This window comes from Melanerpes formicivorus, unplaced genomic scaffold (genome assembly GCF_026170545.1).
Source record: "Melanerpes formicivorus ecotype bairdi unplaced genomic scaffold, bMelFor1.0.p_v2 SCAF_2, whole genome shotgun sequence".
In the NCBI taxonomy this organism is placed as follows: Eukaryota; Metazoa; Chordata; class Aves; order Piciformes; family Picidae; genus Melanerpes; species Melanerpes formicivorus.
This window is the reverse complement of record NW_027142354.1, coordinates 39874638-39895060: the sequence shown is the minus strand read 5'-3', so window position 1 is coordinate 39895060 and position 20423 is coordinate 39874638. Positions and strand designations below refer to the sequence as shown.

The 20423-nt window shown below is 42.5% G+C and overlaps 1 protein-coding gene across 1 annotated transcript in view; it reads right to left on the bottom strand.

Annotated features, from left to right (window-relative positions):
* The window catches only part of GLP1R (glucagon like peptide 1 receptor), a 112707-nt gene that overhangs the window by 57923 nt on the left and 34361 nt on the right, over window positions 1-20423 (bottom strand). The window contains exons 2-3 of the mRNA XM_068157564.1: window positions 10482-10578; window positions 7801-7911 (exon numbers count right to left, since the gene is read on the bottom strand). Of these exons, the coding sequence (XP_068013665.1) occupies window positions 7801-7911; window positions 10482-10578 (208 nt within the window). The remainder of the gene's footprint in view (window positions 1-7800; window positions 7912-10481; window positions 10579-20423) is intronic.

Sequence of the window (20423 nt, the reverse complement as noted above, 5' to 3'; positions counted from 1 at the left end):
TTACTATGAGAGACCATGTGATATTACTGCTGGATTATTCTACCACCAGAGAGATTCTAATGTCCTTCACATCACAGGCTAAAAAGCTAATATTGTGCTAAGGGGCCCCCAGGCTGCACTTTGCCTCATCTTCTGGGAGAATAAAGAAACAGGTGTCACCATTGCAACACAATGTAGTAAAGATAGCATAATAGAGAAAGTAAAGTGAAGTACAAGAGACAGGTGACTCAAAGGTGAGTAGCAACAGAAGTTATTAGTTCAAAGAAAGTATCTCAAATTAGGAGGAAGGTGGAGGTAGAGAGCACTAAGCATTGAGGGCTCATGGTAAACAACAGTTAAGGGCATACAAGCCCTCTGGACCTTTACCTGGTACAAGAAGTGTTCGGGATTTAAGAGCTTGGTAAGCCAGTATTCCTCCATGAGCTGTGTACGGTCATAGTGAAAGATTTCATAGTAGTGCAACAGTACAGGAAAGACATTGAGGTCTGGGATCATGTCCAGAGACAAGCAATGAGGCTGGTGAGGGGTTTAAAGGGCTTGTTGTATGAGGAGCAACTGAGGGAACCGGGGCCATTTAGTCTAGAGAAGAGAAAGCTAAGGGGAGATCTTACTGCTCTCTACAACTACCTGAAAAAAGGTCATAATGAGGCTGCTGTTGGTCTCTTCTCCCAGGTAACTAGCAACTTGAGAGGAAATGGGTTTAAACTTGTGCCAGAGGAGGCTTAGATTGGACATCAGGAAAAGCTTCTTTACTGAGAGTGGTGAGGCATTGGAACAAACTGCCCAGGGAGGTGGTGGAGTTGCCATCGAACATGTAGATGTAATGCTTCAGGATACAGTTGTTGTAGTAGTTGGATTACTATTGGACTTGATGATCTTAAAGGTCTCTTCCAACTTCAATGAATCTGTGATATGACAGACCATTAGATCTTATGTCTCCATCCAGGACTAAAGGGAAACCAACACACACCTGAGGCACAGCTTCTGGTTTATAGTTTCCCTCAAAGAAAGACTCCAAAACTGCTAACAGTAATTCAATCAAAGCAAGCACAATAACCAAGATTCACTACAGTACCAGGACTTGATACCAATATAGACACAGACAGGACACCCCAAAACCAGAGACAGGTCCTAAGATGGAAAAAAAAAATCCCAACAACAAACCCAAACAAAAGAAAACAAACCCACCAAAAAAAAACCACCAAAAAAAACCACCACAACAACCAAAACCCATCCCAACCCACAAACATCCAAAGAGTTCAGAAGACTGAGTGGAGATCTGCGTAACAGCCACATCACCATTAGCGCAAGTTTGCAGCCTACCTTTGTGCAGCCAAGTGCATATAGGAGCAACTATAACTACTGCCTCTGGAAGGTTTTTTAATTAAAAGGGATTTAGTGCTATTAAACAATAAAATATCAGAACCCCAGAGGAGGCATAATTGCAAGATGAATTGTGCAGCTCCACAGTTTCCAAATCCACATGGTGTTATTGGCAGCTGGCCTTCAATTATGAGAAGGTAACAAGAAAAAGCATACAGCCAGTGACAGTGAGGTGAAGTACCCACCATCCCTTAAAGAAATACTGCTTCTCTTGAAGGTTTCTGTGTTGATTGGTCTTCATCACAGCTGCTGTCCTAGTATAACTCATGGTAATCTCACAATGTGGATAGCAAGATGTGCAAAGTTTACCTTGTATTAACTTCAATGCTACCATAAATGGAGTAGGCTTTCTGGGTTTTCACCAAAGGCAAGGTTTGGCCCAAGACACATGAGAGCAGAAGCTTTGACCCAGCCAGACAGAAGTACATGAAATAAGCCTTCAACAAGCTTTGGCCATGGTCCAAACTCTGTGCTGGCAACTTCACAGAAGTTCAAGTTGCACCAGGGGAGGTTTAGGCTGGATGTTAGGAAGAAATTCTTCATAGAGAGAGTAATTGGCCATTGGAATGTGCTGCCTGGGGAGGTGGTGGAGTCACCATCACTGGAGGTGTTTAGGAGGAGACTTGATGGGGTGCTTTCTGCCATGGTTTAGTTGATTAGACACAATGATCTCAAAGGTCTCTTCCAACCTGGTTTATTCTACTCTATATCCTTTTAGCAATAACCTCCCTCCTGCTACTTGAACATTCACATCTTTACCATGAAGAACTGCCCAACAGTAGCTGCTGTGTAAGAAAAAAGGGAAGCAAAATAGAGCTGGAGCAAAACAACCCAAACAGGATTGAAACTACTGTTTTTTGCTCCTTCAAAGATGTGTAAGCAGGCTAAAACCAGATTTGATTTGTTCTGATGAGTTGAGTTTTTTGTTTGGTTGGTTTTGTTTGGGTTTTTTTAGGGGGGAGTGGGGAGAAAGGGTAAGAAAGACACAGTAGAAATAAAGCATGTGCTTGTTGACAATCTAGACATTTTCCTTTATTATTTTCAATGCATTTCAAAACACAATTTGGAAACACAGCAAGTCTTCCAAAAGGAAATCTATTAATTTTACTACAGAGTCCTCAGAAGAAAGCTAAGTCTGGCCAAATTTAGATTCTCCTACACCTTCTGCTTGCCCCATTCCACTGCTTCTTGTTGTCTCAAAGGGCTTCCTCACTACATGCACAAAGATATTTTTTATGGCACTAGACAGACAGAGATGACTTTATGAACTTCTACCTTGTAGTTACAGCCCTGCAATGTCTGGGTTCCTTATTTGCTACAATACTAAACCCTGGCACTATGCTGAGATATATTTGCCATCTATTTCTGATTCTAGTGACAATAGTTCAACCTGCATTGAAGCAAAGGCTACTCTAAACCTCAGATACTTTGGCTTCAGTGTGATACTTATTGCCCAGGTACCTATAATATCCTTATTTCACAAATTCCTGTTAAGTCAATGACCAATATCTTTGAACCAGATGACTGCTATTAAAACTGCAATCACAGCAATCAGGAACTAGGTCTGTATGAATAAGAGGCTGAGGAGTGTGTGGGGAAGAAAAAAAAGAAAGGCTCAGAAGAATGAGGACAAGCCCTCACATTTCAGTGGGATGAAATTCCCAATCCCATTTGCTGCACAGCTATAGTCAGAAAAAGGCAGTAGTGAAGTTCCACTGAAGAAACATGATAAACCACCCTTCAGGCCACATCTCAAAAGTGTGCCTACAGCCCAGTGTACAACATTAAGAACACTAGTTTTATTTTCAAGTTTTGCAGTGAACAGATTCCCATCTCCTTGCAGTTGCTCTTGTACATTAAGATAAATGAAAGGTCTGGAGAAAGTATTGCTGAACCCATGCCCACAATGTAGGCCCTGATTCAGAAGCTGCCACATTAGAAATCAAGAAAAAAGTTACACCTCGGTGAGCACCTCTGTAGCAGCAAGCAGAGACAAGAACCTCCCAACACCATGTGAGGCTGGACTAGTGACACTGCACATACCTGCTGAGCAGGTAAAAAGTTCTATCTATCTATCTATTTTGGTTTGGCACTCTACTAGGCAACCTGCTGAGCTACATCTGCTGTTGAGATTTTCAGAAACACAGGCTCAAGACTAACAGCCACCAGTATAAGAGTGGGACACAAACAAGAAGAGAAGCTGTTAAAGCATATGGCTTGCAAAACCTGTAACTGGTCAAGGAATGCTCCAGCATTAAAAACTCTTCCCAAAAAAACTAATTTCCCTGTCTCCTAATCTGGCTGACTCCACCAGAAAGTTTTAACACCTGACATTAACTAGTTACCAAGATCCTCCTGCTCCATTCAGCAGGAGACCCACATTTTCTCTTATAACTGTTTAGAAGCCCTTTTTGTTGCCCTTCAGATCATTTGTCAGATTCTGGGTGGGTTTTGGCTCTCCTAATACTATCCTTGAACAAGTGTCTCTGTATGCCTCCTGGGCCACCTATCCTTGCTTCCTACTCTTCTATGCTTTCCACACAAACAGGTCGTAAAAAGACTTGCTCTCAATGTTTGCTCCATTTCAGTACCCATTCAGCTCCATTCAGGCTTGCAAATGTGTAAGTGGCACTAGTGTTGGACAATAGGTTGGACTCAACCTCAAAGGTCTTTTCCAACCTGGTTACTTCTATTATAATACAAACTTCTTGTTTCCTACAAGACAATGAAAGGCCTCATGGATGAAACAGTGACTGAGATATATGCACAGTATGCACAGCAAGGGAACACATCCAGGTCTAACGACTTTCTGAAGTACTTTTGCAATCCTCTCTAGCAAGGGGTTATACAAAATGCTGCTGTTCTTTCCACTGAAACAAACACTGTTTTCAGGATAATTAATTTTCAAATAAACAAAAGTTATTGGCAGACGTACGAAAGATATTGCACATTCCAATAATTTATTAATCTGCAGTATTGTGTTAAACCTTGGCTTTCTCCAGCAGTGATGTTTCAAGAGCAGCTGGAAGTCAAATAACTTTGTCCAGGGTCTTCAAAGCAACAAGAAAACAAGTTTAGAGGAAAGACGAGCCAGCAGTGTGACCAGGCAGCCAAGAAGGCCAATGCCATCCTGGCCTGTATCAAGAATAGTGTGGCCAATAGGAGCAGGGAGGTCATTGTGCCCCTGTACTCAGCACTGGTTAGGCCACACCTTGAGTCCTGTGTCCAGTTCTGGGCCCCTCAGTTTAGGAAAGATGTTGAGTTGCTGGAATGCGTCCAGAGAAGGGCAACAAAGCTGGGGAGGGGTTTGGAGCACAGCCCTGTGAGGAGAGGCTGAAGAAGCTGGGGTTGCCTAGCCGAGAGAAGATGAGGCTCAGGCAAGACCATACTGCTGTCTACAACTACCTGAAGGAAGATTGTGGCCAGGTGGGGGATGGTCTCTACTCCCAGGCAAGCAGCACCAGAATAAGAGGACACAGTCTCAAGCTGCACCAGGGGAGGTTTAGGCTGGATGTTAGGCAGAAGTTCTTCACAGAAAGAGTGATTTCCCATTGGAATGTGCTGCCCAGGGAGGTGGTGGAGTACCATCCCTGGAGGTGTTTAGGAAAAGACTGGATGGGCTGCTTGTTGCCATGGTTTAGTTGATTAGATAGTGTTGGATGATAGGATGGACTTGATGATCTTAAAGGTCTTTTGCAACCTGTTTAATTCTATTCTAAGTTTAATCCTGTGAACAGTTTCAGATAATCAGTAACCACTAGCATTATTGGAAAAAAAAAATTATGTGGCATCTAATAGTTATGTCAGTTCATGATAAGGTAAATACTTATGACATTTATCCATTCTAAAAATGTAACATCTTTATGAATAGTCTGAAGAAGATTAGCAAACAGCATTTTGACAAAAAGCATTATCGAATCGGCAGTTGCTATCAAGACACTTTAGATAATACAAAAGACAATATAAAATTTAGAAATACAAACATAGCAGCATAATATTCACCTGGCAGGACACAGAGCAATACATCCTGAAGGGGAAGTCACCTCAACATAGATCTTAAGCGCAGCCAAGAGGAATAAAATTGCCAAAACATGCAGGTCACTTAGCCAAGCAGACAAGGCTGAGGAGGTTATCAGGTGGCAGCAGGACCTCAGAACAAGGGGCAGAAAAAGTGGAGCAAACCGTCTCACCTTGAGTTTCCCTAAACACTAAGTATGCCACAATGTTGGTTCCCATCTCTTACCTTGAAACCTTAGTTTAAAAAAAATATATATAAAAAGGTACATCAAATTAAAGCAAAAGCAACAATCCAGGGTCAGCAATTTTGCTTTAGGTACTTCTGAGACAAGCTTAAAGATAGCCAGAAAGTTAAAGGGCTGCAATAGCTGACCTGACATTTCCCCACACACCATCAAATCTGTACATTTCCAAGCACCTCTCCTACTCAACAGCAAGAGCTGTTAAGTGCTACAACAGGCTGCCATGTGTACCAGGTATCTGTGTGTAGGTGTTTGCAGTAGGGACTGCAGGGTGGCCTCTAAAATAAGGCTGGAGCTGCACTGTGCTGAACACGGTTGGTTCCAATGGACCCACTGTAGGCCACAGCTGAGCCCCTCAGTCAAGATAGTAACACCTCAGGGTAAATGTATGTAAGAAAGGGCCAAACACTGCCTGGCAGTGAGAGATGAGTAGCAGCCCTGCAAGCACTGAGGTCAGAAAGATTGAGGGGAAGAAATGCAGGCATCAAAGCAGATGTCCTTGCAGCCCCTGGAAATACCATGGTGGACAGGATGAGTTCACCACAGTTGGCTGCCAAACGCCCACCTGGTCCTTTCCCTGCTCCCCTCCTCACCAGAATGGGAGAGAAAAAAGGACAGAAAAGCTTATTGGTCAAGATAAAGACTGGGAGAGCTAACCATCAAAATAGGGACTGGGTGTTGCCAGAGGAATGAATAGTTGTAGGAAACCTTTTGTGGTTGTAAATTGATAAAGTACTAGGGATGAAGTTTTAGTGTGTGTGTAAATCAGTGTTGTGATGGCATTTTGATTTTGGTGTGAGAATATCCATACACACACCACCACTCCCTCAAGATAATGACAGTTTACTAAGAAAAGAAAAAGGTGCATGTGCAAGCAAAGCAAAATAAAGAATTTATCAACTGTTCTACAGCAGACAGATGTCCAGCCACTTGTTGGGAAGCAGGGCCTCAGACCACACACATTACTTGGGAAGGCAAATACCTGCCTCTACCCACTTCTTCCCCTTTCCACAAACTTTTATTGCTAACTACAGTGTTGTATAGTAGGGAAAATCCCTTTGGTAACATCAGGTCAGGTGTCCCAGTTATGTCACCTCCCAAATTCCTGCGGACCCCTCATCTAATGACCTAGGTCAGAGAGAAAGAGCTTTAATGCTGTGCAAGTACTGCTCAGCAACAGCTAACCCACTAGGGTATTATCTACACTTCCAGCCATAAATACAAAGAACAGTACCCCACAAGCTGCTGTGAAGAAAGTTATCTCCATCCCAGCCAATCTCAGTACAATTTCCACCCTTATTCCTTACCATTTGCATCATGCTCAGGTTCCATGTTATCCAGTACACCTAAGTACCACCTGACCATCCTATTTTTCTTCTTATTCATCAAATCCTTTCACGCCAACACTTACAAAACACGCTCCATGCATAAACCATCTTTATGTCCAGCAGTCAGATTTATACATCCTCATCAAACAGTATCCTTAAGAGAGGCTAAAGCTACTTTGCCACATGAAGACAGCTGGTTAATATGTTGTTTCATTTAGATTTCAAAATATAGAAAGGTCTTCACCAAGAAGAAGCTATATAAGTCACTAATTTCAAAGAAAAAGCAACTTAGCATACATTAGCATGAAGTGGCATCAAAAGTACCTGTATATAAGGGTGTAAATTGTCAAGGCGACACTCAGTCCTCCAGAGGAAGTCTTTGAAATCATTGACAATGCCTTAATCTTGCAGCATTCTGAGATGGAAGTTTATTTCAGGAAGCAGTACAAAACACCTTCATTATAGACCTTTCTGTCTTTATCTACTACAGGATGAACTACCATGTAGCTTTGCTACTTTTATCTCAGTTTTCTAACTACACGAATATTATTGGTAGATGATCTGCATCACACACCCCAGTACTCTTCCATGAAGTCACCACTATTCAAGCAACAAAACCAGATGGGAGCACAAAAATCCAGACTAAATGCAACCCTTAAGAACAATCTCTTGTCTCATCTTAATTTTCTTCTGCTACATGCACACACTGAGCCCCATTCCTGCAGTATGTTGCAGAGAACTGACTGTACTCAACCAATTTTATCCTTGTTGACATTACACACAGAAAACAGGGTTGATTTAAACCTGTGCTTGTAGGGAAAGGCTCTTACCTGTGTTAGCCCAGGGGAGATACCAGGGGCAGCTGACATTCACATAGGTGCCAGGCAGTCCATCTGGCCAGCAGGCATAATTGTCAAATGTTCTGTTGCAGAACTTGCCTTCTGCAGAGAGATGGAAGGGAAGGTCATGGTACTACTTAGTATTAATACTACAAGAAGGAAAAGCCTGAAGAGCAGAAGATAAGAGAAAGCATGGGCATGTGTGTAAGCCATAACAGCATTATACAATTAAACTTTGATGTGGAGTTAAATGAGATTTGTCCTAAAGCTTATCCACATATAATGGGAAACTATGGTTTCAGGAGGGAACTGAAGAACAGATCAGGGTCTTTGACTAAATGAGGGGAAAATAACAGTAAATCAATAATGATCCATTTCCATCTTTTCTCTCTTACACTCTTACATGTCTCAGCTTAATTTAAAAACATTTTTGCTATGAATATTTGCATTACAGCTTAATCTACATGAGAATACTTCAGCTTTAGATCTAGTAAGCTTTCAGGGGGCAGCACTCAACCACTCAACAAGATAATGGAACAGATGCAGACAACATTTCCCTGCTATTGTTATTATTAGCTACTGCTCTTCACTGCTATAAATAATGCAGTTAATAGAAGAAAACTTAAGTTTTGAAACAGTTCCAACAAATACAACTCTAAACTGAAAGCACTGAAGCATAGAAGAGGCTGCACTGTGTCCAGTTGTGAGCATCATTGACAAGTCACCAGTGTCCTTTAAATGTCATGATGCTGGCGCATCACAACTGCTCTCAGCACATTGCAACAGCTCAACTTTAAAGACAAGTTGCCTCTTCATTAAGAAACCTACCGCTTGATTTTGTTTGGTCTTGGTTGTCTTCATTTTTTTTCCCCCCTTTGGTTGGTTGCATTGTTGTGTTTTGAGGTTAGGATTGTAGGGCTTTGTTTTGGTTGTGGTTTGAGGTTTTTGTTCAGTTGTTTTTATTGCTTTAGGTTTTGGGGTTTATTGGGTGGTTTGGGGTTTTGGTGTTTTTTGGAGTGCAGGGGTTTGGGCTTGTTCTGGGGATTTTTTGGTGGGTGTGTGTGGTTTGTTTGGGTTGTTTGTGGGGTTTTTTGGCATTTTGTGTGTGTGTCTTTGTGGTGTTTGCTTTGCATTAGTGTATCTTTGTTTTGGGTGGTTTGTTTCTTTTTTTTTTTTCATTCAGGTTTTTTTTGGGGGGGTGCTATTTGAGGGTTCTATCTTTGTTTAAAATTTGGTTTGGTTTAGGGAGTTGTTTTTCTTGTTGGTTTTGTTCCATTTTATTTGTTTTATTAAATTGTTATTAATATCATTTCAGCATTTTAATGCTCAAAATAATCTGCAGCAATCTTAAGGCCCAAAAAATGCTAGGTTGATATCAACAGCATGGTCCCAGAGTTCCTAACACCTCTATGCTCTCTCTACCCTGACCCTTTAAAAAAGAAAAGAAAAAAATGTTTCAGGAGTACTACATTAGCATGCTACTTCAAGGTACTACTGCCACCTCTTGCCCTTGCAAAACACTCTGGACCTGAAGACAAACACCTCTGTGATGAAATTGTTCTATAAAATGCTTCCTTAGCAGAGGGAAGAGGCCCACAGAGAGCAGGCAGAAGCAACTACAATAAAACAAATGGATTGGAAAGTAAGCTGGAGAAGTTCAACATCTTTAGTGATGATCTGGATGAGGGGATTGAGCCCATCATCTGAAAATTTGCAGATGACACCAAGTTGGGAGCAGGTGTTGATCTGTTAGAGAGTGGAAAGGCTCTCCAGAGAGACTTTGACAGGCTGGACGGAGTCCAATATGATGGCATTCAACAAGTCCAAGTTCCAGGTGCTGCACTTTGGCCAAAACAACTACATGCAGCGCTACAGGCTGGGGTTGGAGTGGCTGGAGAGCAGCCAGACAGGGAGGGACCTGGGGGTACTGGCTGACTACTGGTTGAACATGAACCAGCAGTGTGCCCAGGTGGCCAAAAAAGCCAATGACATCCTGGCCTGCATCAGAAATAGTGTGGCCAGCAGGAGCAGGGAAGCCATTGTGCCCCTGTACTCAGCACTGGTTAGGCCATACCTTGAGTCCTGTGTCCAGCTCTGGGCCCCTCAGTTTAGGAAAGATGTTGAGTTGCTGGAACGTGTCCAGAGAAGGGCAACAAAGCTGGGGAGGGGTTTGGAGCACAAGCCCTATGAGGAGAGGCTGAGGGAGGTAGGGTTGGTTAGCCTGGAGAAGAGGAGGCTCTGGGGAGACCTTACTGCTGTCTACAACTACCTGAAGGGAGGTTGTAGCCAGGTGAGGGTTGGTCTCTTCTCCCAGGCAACCAGCACCAGAACAAGAAGACACAGTCTCAAGCTGCACCAGGGGAAGTTTAGGCTCAAGGTGAGGAGAAAGTTCTTCACAGAGAGAGTTGTTAGCCATTGGAATGGGCTGCCCAGGCAGGTGGTGGAGTTGTCATCCCTGGAGGTGTTCAAGAGGGGATTGGACGTGGCACTTGGTGCCATGGTTTAGTAGTCATGAGGTGTTGGGTGACAGGTTGGACTTGATGATCTCTGAGGTCTTTTCCAACCTTATTGGCTCTATGATTTTAAATATTTTCAAGTTCAGAATAATTCCCTTGTTATTGTTATCATGTATTTTAAAAAAGTTAAATCCTATCCCTGCCAAGCAGGCTTACCTGCCACAATGGGGGGTGTCTCATACAGGTATTTCAGGCATTGAAGCTGATACTCCTTCCACTTCTGCATAACACCAGAGAGAGACCCATCTGAATTCTGAAAGAAAAATGAGTCTCAGATATTGCAGAGCCTTAAACTGTTTTCGTGCAGGTACATGAAAATTACTACCACAAACCACAATGGAACAGCTTACCCTAAAGGGTAGAAGATGCTGCTACATGCTTCCTTAATTGCACTCAAAAGAAATCCCTTTCTGATTGTAACACAAAGAACTTAAAATAACTATTATACTGTATCCTCACTGAAAACCACACTGGGTAGCCTTGCTTTCTTGAACATGACCCACTTGTGTGACTTACTATCTCATGAAAAGACAGGAACAGCAGCAAGTCCTTTTGAGAGGTTTTCTTTCCAAAAGCATTTTTGCTACCCTATAAATGAGACCAAGTTAATTCATTGTATTCAGCAGATATTGCCCAAACATGCTTCTAGAACATGGATGAAAGCTTTTCACGTTCAGACAGAATGGGACCTGGGGGTAGTGATTGACAGCTGGCTGAATATGAGACAGCAGTGTGCCCGGGTGGCCAAGAAGGCCAATGACATCCTGGCCTGCATCATGAATAGTGTTTCCAGCAGGAGCAGGGAGGTTATTGTGTCCCTGGACTCAGCACTGGTTAGGCCACACCATGAGTCCTGTGTCCAGTTCTGGGCCCCTCAGGAAAAGATGTTGAGACAGCTGGTAGAAGCGAAGGGAACTGGAGCCGGGCAGGGAGGCGAGGGACGGCGAGGCCATCAGTGTCTGCATGCTAGAACGTGTCTAGAGAAGGGCAACAAAGCTGGGGAGGGGTTTGGAACACAAGCCCTATGAGGAGAGACTGAGGGAGCTGGAGTTGCTTAGCTTGGAGAAGAGGAGGCTCAGGCAAGACCTTATTGCTCTCTACAATTGCCTGAAGGGAGGTTGTAGACAGGTGGGGACTGGTCTCTTCTCCCAGGCAACCAGCACCGGAACAAGAGGACACAGTCTCAAGCTGTGCCAGGGGAGGTTTAGGCTGGATGTTAGGAAGAAGTTCTTCATAGAAAGAGTTTTTGGCTATTGGAATGAGCTGCCCAGGGAGGTGGTGGAGTCGCCATCCCTGGAGGTGTTTAGGAAGAGACTTGATGCGGTGCTTGGTGCCATGGTTTCATTGATTAGATAGTGTTGGATGATAAGTTGGACTCAATCTGAAAGATCTCTTCCAACCTGGTGTTTTGGTTTTTTTTTTTTTTTAAATATATCAATAGAATAAAGTAGACCTGGTAGTTTTTGACTACAGGTTTCTCAAGACCTCAAAGCATTTGGAAAAAACACCTGCTGCATCTGCTTCTGTCTGGATTAAGCCACTACATTAAAATATAAATATCTTTAAAATATTTAAATTATAAATATCTTTTAATGTAGTGGCTTAATCCAGACAGAAGATGCTCTTGTACACGTGATGAGAAATACAACAGTTTCATAGACAGGTGTGTTGTGTTTCAAGAATAACTGTCTATATATTCCTGCAACTTAACCATAGCTAGGACCTCATGGCCATACCTTCATTAAGAGATTAGCCAGCTCCCCCGATGTCAAAAGCACCATGACTGTGGATCTTTGAAACACTGACCCTTGTGTGCTGAATTTGAATCATTTTATCTATGCCAATAAAGCTGCCAATGTCTGTCTGTGCTAAAGTCTCTAAGACTGCTGCAACATGCTTAATTTGAAACCCAGGGACCTATGGAAATACACAAACCTGTAGTGATCTCTGCTGAGGATATCTGAAGGAGAAATAAAAGATCATCACCTAAATTAGGACTACAGGCATGTGTTGACAAATGCAACTCACCTCTAAAAACTAAAATGCCATCTATGGATCCACATAGGCTGAATAAAGATAGATGAACAAAGTACAGGGAGAGGAAATAAGTTTCAAACATAAGTTTCCCCCTAGGCAGTTTTAAAGTAACTTTTGGGTTACATAACGTTTCAGAGGTCTTCATTTTACAGGGTAGTAAAATGCTTCACCACCCTCTCATCAACAGGTTAACACTTTAATGAGAAACATTTTCAGAATGAATTCTTAAATTGATTCAGAGTTATTTCAGAAGCTACTCTCACACATCTTCCAAAACCAGTAATTACTGACCATGCATGCAGATCAAGTCAGCCTAAACTCAGCCTTTAAAACCATTACAAGATCAAGATGCACAGACTTTTCTTCAAAATCATATTTCACCTTTCTTCATAGAAAGAGTGATTTGCCATTGGAATGTGCTGCCCAGGGAGGTGGTGGAGTCACCATCACTGGAGCTGTTTAGGAAGAGACTGGATGGGGCATTTGGTGCCATGGTTTAGTCGATTAGATAGTCGATTAGATAGGTTGGACTCAATCTCAAAGGTCTTTTCCAACCTGGTTAATTCTATTCTATCCTGAAAATATCCTAAAACTGCTTGCACTAAGAAAATAAGCTCTTTGGGACTCACCAAACCTTAAAGCATTTTCTTCTAAATGAAGTTTGCATTTACTGCCTTCACAAATGCAGGAATAAGCTGTTTTGATTACTTAGGAAAAAGCAGGCATCTATCCCTCCATTTAATGAAAAGGTAGAGACACTCTACTTATATTGTTAGAGTTGTCTTTCCACATTATGAGAAAACAACTCTAACAAAGATCAGCAAACTACAAGAGTAAAATAATTCAACATGCCTTTTTGTGGCAAAGACTGATTTGGTAGACCATTTTCTAGTTTATCTGCAGTCTGCTGCAGTAAGTTTCAAATATAAATTCCAGGAGTATGCAATTATTTTTTTTTTCTATGCAGCATTTTACTCTGATTCAGCTAAATATCACATTTTTGTTACACAAATTGACTTAAATTTTATTTCAATATATACTAATCTCCATTTCAGAAGTTTTGGTTCATATGAACAAGAATCACAAGTTATACAGTGCCACAGACTTGCAATGCAAGTACTTATTCAAGTACTAGAGACCATATTTTCTTGAAAAGCTATTTAATTCCTTCTGCAAGTTCAAAGCATTACAGACATACAAGGCCAAGGTTCAGGACACAAAATTTGGAGTTAACTGCAAAATTTCAAATCCCTTTATTAAACTCAAGACTAGATTCTGTTGCTAAAAGCACTGGTCTTTGCATTCTAATTGTGGATTCAGGGTTGGTTTACTTTGTTGTTGGTTGTTGTTTTAGGGTGGTTTTGGTTTTGTTGTGTTGCAATTTTTGCCCCCCCCCCTTTTCTTTTTAATCCCTCTCCCCAGTTATACTCAACCATGAGAAGAAAACCGGTAGGAGTGCTGCTGTGGATGGAAAAATGGTTGACTGATTAAGATGGACAAGTCAGAAGGCAAGAATGGATGAAGGACATTAGAGATGAGTAACAGCACTATTTAAGGAACATAAAATGAATGCAGAAAAACAGAGACAGGCAAAAGAACAGAGACTGGAAGCCTTTTAATGTATGTATATAATTAGGTGTAACTAATCTATAATGATGAAGTAGCTTATTCATCAGTCTGTAGACAGAATTCCTTCAGGTGTTAGGAATTTTTATAGGAGCACCTCTTTCTGTAGCTTACTGTAAAAAGGAAACATTTAAATCACTTTTCAACACATTTCAAACTATTCTTGCTGCAACAAAACTGGCATCCACATAGCTCCAAGGTGACCAATGCCACAAAAGGACTACTCTAATACAGTGAAATCTGAGTACACAGTATAAACCTGCAGGGGGCTTAGCTCAGACAAAAGGCCCCGTGAAACGGCATGATTCAGAGTAGAAGGGAGAATTCTCAGAGCTTCAGTAGCAGCTGGCGATAACTTCTCCCATCTCCATATTAATAGGTTTTACATGCAACAGAATGAGAAAAATCACCCTTACATTTCTATTCCATAAATATTTCGTGGTCTGTTTTCAAATGAGAACACTTAAAAGCATGAAAATGCTGCAATGTAACATTGCAGGATAGTAAGCAAAACCTCAGCTTGCCACTGAGAGCTTTTATGTAACATTACAACACCAAGCACCACTAAAGTGCAACCTGGCATTGAACCACATTTTTGTATGGCCTTGGTATTCTTCTCTCTGATAGTAACAATGACACACCTACCTCCAGAGACAAAGGTTCAGATTACACTTGCTGCCTTTTATCTCAGAAGCACCAATAAGTTACTTCAAAACTTTACAGCCCTTTTTGAAAAATTGACTGTGACACTATCCAAGGCTGTTACTCTGGCTCAGCACAGCAACTAAGTGCAAGACTGGTGAAGATTGCCCATCACTAGCTTTATGCTCCTTCTGGCTTGATATTCTTTCCTGTATAATACAGATCTTATGCAGATATAAGTGGCAATTTAAGACACTACCAGTCTGTATCAGTAAAAGGCAACACAGTGGAAGCTCAAGCTGGCCACACCTGAGTGGTTTATTCAAATCATAGCAAGGGCATCAGCTTGAATTTATAAGACGCATTTGCCCTTAGTTAACAGTTCAAATAGGGCAGAGTACAGCACTATCACAGAATGCTTTGTTGTGACCCAATACTACCCTCTCTTTACTGCGATGAGATCATTCCTGCCCAAGAAAGAATGGTTTCCAGGTTTCAAGCTTAAATGAATTTGTCTGAGTCTCAAGCACAGTTTCCCACATAAGTCTTTGGCTTGCCACAACACCACCTCTGGGAGCAGAAGTTCAAAAACAGGCTGTACCACAGCACAACCCTGTGACATAGCTGTTCACAGAGCAAACTTACCTGCCCCTGCAATGCCATTACTTCTCTCCACTTCTAATTTGAAGTAACTATGAAAGAATATGAATAGCAGGATACTGTTACTACATCACTAAGTCTATCAGTCAAACCCTAATCTCTCAATAGTTTCTATAAATTTGTCAGAACAGCCCTGCAAATGTTGATGTTCCAATCACCAGTTTCTAAGAATAACTGTTGGGGTTTATTTTTCTGTTGTTGAAGAAACATTAAACCAAACACATAACATAGGTACATTTACATTAATACAATCCCACTGTTCACCCCACAATTAAGTAATTCTCCTGAGGATCAGTCCATTGTATACAATGCTTCTTGAAAACCAAAGGGTTCTGAATATTTTTTAGTATGGGAGCAGGGTTTACTGTTCAACTCCCTACCCTCACTCCTCAAAAGATACCAGACTGAACATTTTGTAACTACTTAGCTCAACTTCTGCGTAATGAGCTAATCTGAATCCATTACAGGCAATGTTCCTGACTGTCCAGTTACTTTCCTTTAAGTACTGAAACTATGTCAAAGAAGGAGGTAAATCAAAAATAACCCTGCTATCTCTATTATAGAAGTACTATTGAGGACACCTGAGTAATACCTTCTCCAGAGTTCACAGAATGAGATCATAGTTTAGGACACCTGACATCCACCTGATTTCTGTATTTATCACATTGCCTTCTTGTATTACATTGCCAACTATCAAGTTTGATGTAGTTATCTGACATTACGTAAGGCTAAGTGACCCTTTAAGGTAAAGCCATTACTCTCAGTCCTTTCTGTAGGGATGCTTGACCGATCAGGTGATATAACATTAATTATGCTTCCCAAGCTGTATTTTACAACACACTTTGTCAGCAGTTGGATCACTCTGGACAAATCCCTCATCCTTCACAAAAATTAAAAAAGAAGAAGAAAAAAAAAGAGGATCAAAACAACCTCTGTTTCAGAGCAAAGGCTGTTGCCAGCTTCTACAACCTTTTCCTGCAAATGCTTCTGTTTCTTAGTTACTAATGCACCAACGACTTCAGTGATTCTAGAGTGACATTAAAAAAACTAAATAAAAAAATAAATCTTTCAGCCTCATCCTTGCTAGTGCAAAGCAGCAAATGAGCTCCCACAAAAAGGGCTACTGGATTCAACAAGACACTCCCTGGCGACACCTGCCAGCTCTTTTCCCTTTGACAGCAGCAGCTTGCAAATCTTGAAAACAGTGTTTCACCAACTGTTTAATCATGGAGACCCCTCTATTCTGTTCCTGCCTTAAGATTTCAAGCTTCATCACATCAAGCTTTTGAACTCGAAGCTGCAAGAGCAAGCTCTCATCAGGCATTTTACATCTAATCACGAAAGAGATACCTCCTCCAGCTGTCTCTTCAGAGCTGCTCAGCCCAGGCTGACAGCACACTGCAGTCTTGAACAGCAGCACTGGGCTTTCAATACCTTCCTAAAACACACGAGATTCTCCCTATTTACTTCCCTGCCTGATCAATTTCAAAACAGTATTTCTGCCCATTCAAAGAGCATCCTGAAAGAATAAACACTCCTTGTCAAAGACAAGAGTGTATATATAAATACCTGTGCAGAGTTCTCTTTTGCTTGTGTTTGGGTTTGGTGGAGGTTTGTTGTTTTGGTTATTTGGTTTGGGGTTTTTGGTTGGGGTTGGCGGGGGTGGGGTGGTGTAGGGTTTTTTGGGGGTTGGTTGGTTCTGGGAGGATTTTTTTGTTGCCTTTGTTTTTGGCCTTTTCTTTTTTTTTTTTTTTTTTTAAATCTTTTTCCCCCTTTGGTAGTGTTTGCTATTTTTGTTCTTCTGTTTGTTTTAAACCACAGGTCAAATCCTGACATAGTCCTCAACCCTGTCTATCTTGCCCTCAATGTACTTTTCTTCTTCTTTTGCCCACTTGCAGAGCTTTAGAAGGAAGAATTGGTTGTGCTCAACCCCACAGAAGCCTGTAACAGCACAAGTAGTAAAAGCAGGTAAGTATGAATTGGGGAGGGACACACTCAGTAAGGAAAAGCTTGTGCATCCCCTAAAGGTTTAGAAATGCAGATTCCCCAATGCGGAATGCTGCTGCCTGTAGTTTCAGATAATATGTTTTAAAGAACAAAACTGACTCAAGGCACACTCCTGATTCTCAGCACTTGTTGACTAGGCAAAGGCAGCTCCTAATTCAGCTGACTTATTTCACAAATTTCTCCAAATACATAAACTGTCTGAACAGGTGGGATAATTCAGTCCTGACCGCAAGACTTCACAGTCTGAGTCCAAAAACCCAAGGTCTGTCCTGAGATGCTTCATTTGTACTTGGAAAGTGACCAGTTTTCCCTTCCCATTCCTGAAGTTTTTGTTTTGACAAGGTGCATTTCAGTGTGACTGTCTCTTGGCCCCTGTCATTTTCTGGATCAAGACAAAGTATTTGGCATTCAAAGGCATAGATGTCACAGCAAACTTAGTAACACCTAAAACAACTTGAGTAATATACAGTATCAAAATCAAGGGAATAATGTACAGCTTAATATTGCAGCATGCTACAAAATTAAGCATTGTGCTCAGACAAAATCAGACTCCTGAAGATGAGGTAGGAGTGTGTTCAGAGGGTTACTCTATTATTTCTCTATTCAGTGGTGGACAGACCTGTGACAAGAACCTGCAGAGTTTTCCTGTCCCATGAAGTTCTTTCCCAGACTGGAAAGTAGTTTCCTCTTGGGTCACTGTAGGACCCGTGAATCTGTATGCTTGCAGCGGAAGCAGACATTTAGATTGGCAGCTGTTCTTACTAGAAAAACTGCAATGTCTTTTCTCTGTTATTATAAACATTACTGTCAAGGATTTATTACTTGAGTCAGTCAAACAGGGCAGAAAAAAAAAAACCCAGACTACTGAGCAACTACAATAAGAGACAGAAGAAAAGAAGGCTAATGGCATCCTGGCCTGTATCAGGAACAGTGTGGCCAGCAGGAGCAGGGAGGTCATTCTCCCCCTGTACACCGCACTGGGTAGGCCACACCTCGAGTCCTGTCTCCAATTCTGGGCCCCTTAGTTTAGGAAAGATGTTAACTTGCTGAAAGGTGTCCAGAGAAGGGCAACAAAGCTGCTGAGGGGTTTGGAGCACAAGCCCTATGAGGAGAGGCAGAGGAAGCTGAGGTTGTTTAACCTAGAGAAGAGGAGGCTCAGGGGAGACCTTATTGCTGTCTACAACTACCTGAAGGGAGGTTGTAGCCAGGTGGGGGCTGGTCTCTTCTCCCAGGCAGCCAGCACCAGAACAAGAGGACACAGTCTCAAGCTGCACCAGGGGAGGTTTAGGTTGGATGTTAGGAAGAAATTCTTCATAGAGAGAGTGATTGCCCATTGGAATGTGCTGCCCAGGGAGGTGGTGGAGTTGCCATCACTGGAGGTGTTTAGGAGGAGACTTGATGGGGTTCTTGGTGCCATGGTTTAGTTGATTAGATAATGTTGGATGATAGGTTGGATGTGATGATCTCAAAGGTCTCTTCCAACCTGGTCTATTCTATTCTATTCTAAAACCAACAAATTCCAAAGCAACAGCAACTACCCAACTCTTGGAGAGCAGAAAGCAATACCAGAATTTTAGTAGGAAACTCTCTGCCAGCACTCATGTGAATTAAATTATTCTGTACAAGACTTTACCATGCACTGCAAATGTAGTCACATGCTGTGTGAGGTGCTCTTAAGGACATTTGTTGATGCATTTATACAACAGAGAAGGCAAGATAGCAGAATAAAGAGTTTGAATTGCATTTTTAGACAGGTAGCAAAGGTGCAATACTATGGAAGGACCAAAGGTATCACAGTATGTCTAAGGTTGGAAGAGACCTCAAGGATCATCAAGTCCAACCTGTCACCACAGACCTCATGACTAGACCATGGCACCAAGTGCCACGTCCAATCTCCTCTTGAACACCTCCAGGGATGGTGACTCCACCACCTCCCTGGGCAGCACATTCCAATGACGAATGACTCTCTTGGTGAAGAACTTTCTCCTCACCTCCAGCCTAAACTTCACCTAATCACAGCTTGAGACTGTGTCCCCATGTTCTGGTGCTGCTTGCCTGGGAGAAGAGACCAACCCCTTCCTGGCTACAACCACCTTTCAGGTAGTTGTAGAGAGCAATGAGGTCACCCCTGAGCCTCCTCTTCTCCAGGCTAAACAATCCCAGCTCCCTCAGCCTCTCCTCATAGGGCTTGTGTTCAAGGCCTCTCACCAGCCTTGTTGCCCTTCTCTGGACACGTTCAAGTGTCTCGATGTCCTTCTTAAACTGAAGGGCCCAGAACTGGACACAGTAATCAAGGTGTGGCCTAACCAAAGCAGAGTACAGGGGCACAATGACTTCCCTGCTCCTGCTGGCCACACTATTCCTAATGCAGGCCAGGATGCCATTGGCCTTCTTGGCCACCTGGGCACACTGCTGGCTCATGTTCAGGCGGCTGTCGATCAGCACCCCCAGGTCTCTCTCTGTTTGGGAGCTCTCCAGCCACTCTGACCCCAGCCTGTAGCTCTGCATGGGGTTGCCGTGGTCAAAGTTCAGCACCAGGCATTTGGACTTGTTGAATGCCATCCTGTTGGACTCCACCCATCTGTCCAGTCGGTCGAGGTCCCTCTGCAGAGCCCTTCTACCCTCTAACTGACTAACATCTGCTCCCAACTTGGTGTCATCTGCAAACTTGCTGATGACTGACTCAATCCCCTCATCCAGATCATCAATGAAGATGTTAAAGAGGATGGGGCCCAGCACTGATCCCTGGGGGACGCCACTGGTGACTGGCTGCCAGCTGGATGTGACACCATTCACCACCACTCTCTGGGCCTGGCCCTCCAGCCAGCTCCTAACCCAGCTCAGAGTGCTCCTGTCCAAGCCAGGGGCTGACAGCTTGGCCAGGAGTTTGCTGTGGGGGACAGTATCAAAGGCCTTGCTGAAGTCCAAGTAGACCACATCCACAGGCCTCCCCATGTCCATAAAGTCCATAAAGGTAAAGTTGAGCAGTGTTGTGGTAGCTAGAGAGCTGGAGAAAGGTGCATCAGATTTACTGTCAGAAACAAATGCAGCCTATGCTACCAGAAAAGGAATTCAGTATTTTATTACAAACATTGCAATAACACAGAATGGTTTGTGCTGCACAAG